Source organism: Hipposideros armiger, unplaced genomic scaffold, assembly GCF_001890085.2.
Source record: "Hipposideros armiger isolate ML-2016 unplaced genomic scaffold, ASM189008v1 scaffold_17, whole genome shotgun sequence".
NCBI lineage: Eukaryota > Metazoa > Chordata > Mammalia > Chiroptera > Hipposideridae > Hipposideros > Hipposideros armiger.
Window position 1 is genome coordinate 6134947 of NW_017731367.1, and position 5718 is coordinate 6140664.

At 48.0% G+C, this 5718-nt stretch overlaps 1 protein-coding gene across 2 annotated transcripts in view; it reads left to right on the forward strand.

Annotated features, from left to right (window-relative positions):
* Positions 1-5718, forward strand: part of LOC109375081 (TRAF3-interacting protein 1-like) — a 20357-nt gene that overhangs the window by 10075 nt on the left and 4564 nt on the right. For both annotated transcript variants that reach the window (XM_019630256.1, XM_019630267.1), the window contains one exon: positions 1487-1588. In XM_019630256.1, coding sequence (XP_019485801.1) covers positions 1487-1588 — 102 coding nt within the window. The remainder of the gene's footprint in view (positions 1-1486; positions 1589-5718) is intronic.

The following is a 5718-nucleotide window of genomic DNA, read 5'->3' on the forward strand; positions in this document are numbered from 1 at the left end:
CAAGTTGCTGTCCTTTTGTTCTTCAGTCTAGTTGTGGAGGACGTCACTTCACTGGCCCATGTTGGTATTGTGATGATTGCGTTCTTCCCGGGTGAGGCAGATCAGTCGCCCGCCCCTGGATGGCAGCTCACAGTGGCTCACGAAAGTTCACGCCAGCTGCCAGCCAGCCCCACTGCAGCCTATGCCGTCGTCGGTGACTCACGGCAGTCCAGCTCCAGGTCGAGCTGCTGTTCAGCATCTTAGCTGTAGAGGACGCAGCATCACTGGCCTTCATCTGGGATCCAAACTGGGGCCCTGCTGCTCAGAGCTGGCGTCCTAAGCCAACCCCTAACCAACGTGCCGCTCGGCCGGCCCATTAGTGTATTACTTTTAAGCCATTGTTTGGCAAGTTGGTTAACTTGCGCTCTATGAGTAAGAATTGATTGTAGTATTATTAGTGAATATATAGTGTGTTTTTATGTTCTTTCTATTTGTGTGAATTTGGGGCTTAGTAAAGCTTATTTAAGAATACCAGCAGAACTTTGAAAAGATAAAATTGTGCAAAGTATCATTGGTTTCCTTGAACCACAGAAAAAGATAATACATTTGTAATTTATTTATTATGCTAGTGGGTTTTGTAGCATATGGAAAAGGTTTGATACTTTTAAATCGAATAGAACTTCAAATTATTGGAGTGTTTTCTTCTAAAATTGATAATCTATAGCTACCAAGCTGACACTTATTTTATTTTTAGATTTGTTTGTTTTGGAACTTAATATTTCACACTGATTCTTTGACTGCCCTCTATGAGATATCATAATAAACTCCTTGACCCAGACTATGTAAGTCTGTATCACTTTTATAGACTGAAAAAAAATTTCCTTAGAAAATTATAATATACTTGTATTTTATGTAATTCTATTACATAAAATAAAGTAGTCCTTTAATGACAGGTTCATTCTGATAAAAACTATTTCTTTGAATACTTTTAAGAAATTATAAGATGTGTTTCAGGAGAGGGAACATTTTTCTAATTTTATTTTTAGACAGTGGGGGGGGGGGTCCTTCAGTGATTAATCATTTCTAGCCCAGGGTCCTGCCACAGTTTAAAACCTGTTCCTCCAGCACCTCCCTGCTCCCCTTTTGTTTTTAATAGGAAAAATATTTCTCAGGCATTTAGTACTTATTTCTGTTTTTATAACCATTGGCACATCAGTCAGTCATCAGCAGACAGGCATTGAGGAGCTTTCGGTATGTTAGCGTTGGCGGTGGGGGCCCCAGGCCAGTGCCTGCGTGGAGTGGACGGGGGCCTGCCCACTTCCCCCTGTCCTGACCCCAGGGCCTCGCCCGGACCACTGGTCTGGGTGCACGTTTTTAAAAGCCGCCTGTGGTTCATCCGTTGAAAGCCTGCACTTTCCCACGCGGCAAAGCATAGAGGAGTGGGTGCTGTGTGGACCGGCCTCCTGGGCACAGTCTTAACGGCTCGTTTTGAACTGTTTTGTGTCAGGAACAAAAGAAGCTAATGCTAACTCAGCTAGTGTTTCAGATGACCAGTCACCTAGTCTGTGGTGTGCCAGTGCTGAGCCAGGACCAGCTGTGACGCAGAAAGGTAAGGACAGCCCCTTCCCGCTGCTCTCCTGTCGGGGAGACGAACACCTCAGGCGTAGCACCTGCCGTCTGCGGGCACCTCCCTTCTCGGGTCTGTGGCCCCCGCGGGGTCCAGGGCCTTATCCTTGTATGTCAGGACTGGACGTGCCCAGTGGCTCCCTTTCACTCTTTACATAAACTAGGATGGAATGTTCTAGTCACTGATAGCACCAGTCTCTCTCCTGTGTCCCGCTGCTCCGTCTGAGCGAGAGAAAGTGGCAGAGCCCCGGCAGTATCAGCTTCGGGGTCCCTGCTGGGGAGTCCCGCAGGCTGAGCGCATGCCACCCGGATGCGATGTTCAAAGAAGACGCTTAAACGACGTGAAACGCTGTCGCTACCATGGTTTTTCTGTCTGTGACGTTCTTTTAGTGTCGTAAGTTGTACCTGGTTAGTCTCTGCTTTCGGCATAGTTTTCCTCAGCATTTTAATGAAAGTCATGGTCAAACACACATTAGCATTTTCTGATTAAGGCCTGGAGGATGCAGTGCCTCCCAGCAGAGCGCGTCCTACCCCAGGAACCCCAGGGACCAGGCTGGGTGTGAGCGTGTTGGGATCGGGCATCAGGGTTGTGGCCAGGTGAGGGCTGATGTTTGTTTGCTCACACAGGAAACGTTTGTTGAAGGCCTACTGTGTGTCAGAGTCTGGGCAGTGAGTGCGTTAGTGAGCAGATGTCAGACTGGAGAGAGGCACCCGTGCAGCAGGGGGCTGGAGGTCATCTGGAGCAGAAAGGGAGAGCCTTTGGGGCGGGGGGNCCCTCAGTCTCCTTAACTTGCACGACTTCCTTGTACCTTGAGGACACCTGTCAATTTTTTAGAAAGTGTTTGTTTCTTACTTTTTTTTCCCAGTTCATCTCTACTGATTTGGTTTCTGACTTGTCTGAGTGTTTAATTTTTATGCACTGGAAGCTGCTAGTGTCTTTTTTTTTTGTAATTCAGAGATTGGAGAGATGAAGATTTGTGTTTTGTCACACATTTTTATGTTTAACCTTTTTAGTTATCTGTTACTTTAATTCATGGTGTAAGGCGAGACAGAAGGCCTGCAAGTTGGAGGAAGCTTTGGAGGGAGGTGTCCTGAAAGCCCAGGGAGGGCAGCCCATAAAAAGGGGGAGGGGTGTCCTATGGACCCCTTCTGAAGGGAGTCCTGCGGAGGCATAAACCCCTAAAAATCCCAGCGGAAGCAGCCAGACCCAAAGACCCTTGCGGTATTTTACCCATAGCGTCTGGGCTAACTAGTGAGCCAGGTCAGGAAGCTACGGCTTCAGAAATAGGTAAGCAAAAGGTATCCTTTCGTTTAAATTCCTCACCACTTTGGTATGAAATGCTTACTTCTCAGTGTCGTTATGCCTTTTTTATTATTCTAACGACTTTAATATTCACCAGATGTGCTTCACAGTGTCCTGAAGATCAGAGATGACTTGATCCTCGCTTCGCTTTAATGTGCTAAGCTGCATGATGAAGAATATAGCGCAGCTTTCTGTTAAACCTTTCCGTGCCTTTTTATGTACAACGTGCTAGCATCTAAATCAATGCTTTCCCCATCGTGCTGCTGGCACGTTAGCCAGTGATGTGGATGGTTACAGAAAGGGCCTTTCCGCTGTCGCCCCCCTCTGGTCTGTTCTCAGAAGACACTCCGCGGTAAAGCCTTCCAAGCGCTTGCTGGGGGCACGTGGGTGGCTGGTCCGCCACCTGCCCTGTTTATGTCAGAGGCTGGCAGTGTGCCCTGTGCTCACACCTCGCCTGCTGCTGTGTCGCAATGAGCTGTATGAATTTGGAAGTTCAAATGGGACGATTCCTGATTAAATGCCAGTAATTGTAGTCTTCTGTGATGGTCAACTAAGTTCTTCAGAAATGTTAGAATTCTTGAGTGACATTCAAGGGAGAAAATGGTGTAAACCTTGAGTCTGAGGCTGAACTTGCCTTGTAGCTACCTGATGTTTAAATTTTGTCCCTGTAGCTGGGACGATGCCAGGACCTTTCTGTACGCGATTCTCCTCTGGAAAGCCCCCTCCTGAGAGAGCGGTGTCTGTAGTTCTGTGGGTTCAGCAGGGATGGTGTGAAAGGTGACCTGTGCTTTATCCCAAGTAGGTCACCTGAATGGCATTTAGCTGGGGCTTCAGCACTAAGGGACGACTGAATAAGAGGCGAGTGACGTATGATGGAACTCCTCTCACAATAGCCTGATGTTGCAGTCCCGCCACATCTCATGGTGGATGTCGGTTTTGTGGGAGCTTTTCTCAGCTGCGGGCAGGGGCTGAGGAGGGACGCTGCCAGGCAGTCCTGGGACCATGGCCGTGGAGTGGGCCTGGGGAAAGCGGGAGAGGCAGGCTCCTGTTTCGGGCATCAGGGCGGCCAGTGGGAAGAACTCCACTTCCCCCGCTTAGCGGCCGCCTGGCCATGAGCAGGCTGCGTGGGTCATTATCTGAGGCACGGTTTTCTTATTGGCACGTGGGTTGAGAGGACATGGGATGATGTCCACCAAGTGACCGGCCTGTCACACTTCATGACAGATCACTTTAGTTTACTGAGAGCCCCAGTCAGGGTGAGACAGCACTCTCTGAGATGGTATGGTGGATTTAAATAAATTGGAACAAACATTTAGACATATGTCATCATTTGTCGATAATACGTACAGCGTGAAACCTCGGTGTTTCAGAGCACAGAACCTGAACAGCTGAGCTTTACACAGATTAGGACGGAGCTTGGCGCCACCTGGTGGCCATAAGCTGAGTCCTGCTCGCTCTGTGTCCCTGGGTGGTCCTGGTGACCCTGCCCTTCCCTTCCTTCACCCCCCAGACTCTTCTCCCCCTGAGTCCTGCCACTGGACATTCCCTGCGTCCCCATGATCACCGTCACTTGAGTCACAAATGTCCTCTTGTCCTGGCAGTCATTTAACTTTTGGAATGCAGTTTGTCAGCAGGTGGTACAGCTCCTTAATTTCTCTCATTGAGGCTGAGTTCTAGGTCCAGGGCCATTGGGCTTGGCTAAGGAGCTTTCATAACAGGTCCCTTCACTCCTAGCACCTCAGAGAAAAGCCATGCCCCTGTTGGGGGGCTGCTGGCCCTGCCTTGTCAGGGGCATCGCAGGCGAAGTCGTGGGTGGGTTTCGTTGTTATCGTTCGCTTTTTCGGGTGGATTGAAGAGTTCAGTACGGAATTTACCCATTCCTTTTCTAAGATATGACCTGTTTCTTCCCTTACTTGATGTTGCAATGCAAGCTGCCCAAGAACCCTCGCTCTGCTTACCGTGGTTTGACAGTCCGGGTTTTCCTTGTGTGTGAAGCCATCATATCTGTATTTTGCCTGGGATCCCTCATTTCATTTTGCTTTATTGCTTAAACTTTTTTTATTATGAAAAACACAGAAAAGTAGAAAGAATAGAATGATTCTACCCGGAGGCCTCTCACCTATACCTAGTGGGTCTAACATTTTGTCATATTTGCTTCATCTACATTTATATATTTTTATGAACTATTTCAAAGTGTATGAAAAACAGCCTAACGCTTTATCTCTGAATATTTCCCTCTAGGTACTTCAGCAGCAGGTCAGAAAATAAAAAAGACAAGCTCCGACATAGCCACGAAGTTACTATTGTGCCTAATAGAATTCTCGTTCCCTCGTAGCATCTGAAACCTAGGTTGCGTTTTAATGGCCTCAGAAGCGTTATTTTTTAAACCAGGATCCAGTTACGATTAATATACCGTATTATAAATTTTGTCTCTTTAACTTCTTTGGATTTGGAACGACCTTCCCTCTCTTCCCCCTCTTCCTGTGTTGCAGCATATTGACTCTTGGCGAGATTAGGTTGTTGTCGAATGTTTTTTCACCTTCTGGATTTGTCTGATTGTCTCCTTGTGGTGTCATTGAACTTACGACACCCCTCCACCCCCCTGCTCTCCCCATCTTTCTGGTAGATCTAAAGGCCCCATTAGATCTGGGTGCAGTGTTTTGCACAGAACGCTGGCGGGTAGCAGGCTGTATGTGGCTGTGTAGTGGGCTGTACCCCTGGTTGGTGAGTTTCAGGGACAGAGACTGACAGACTGGCCCTCGCCAGGCATGTGCTCCCTGCTTTATGCACACGGTCCCACTGGACCCTAC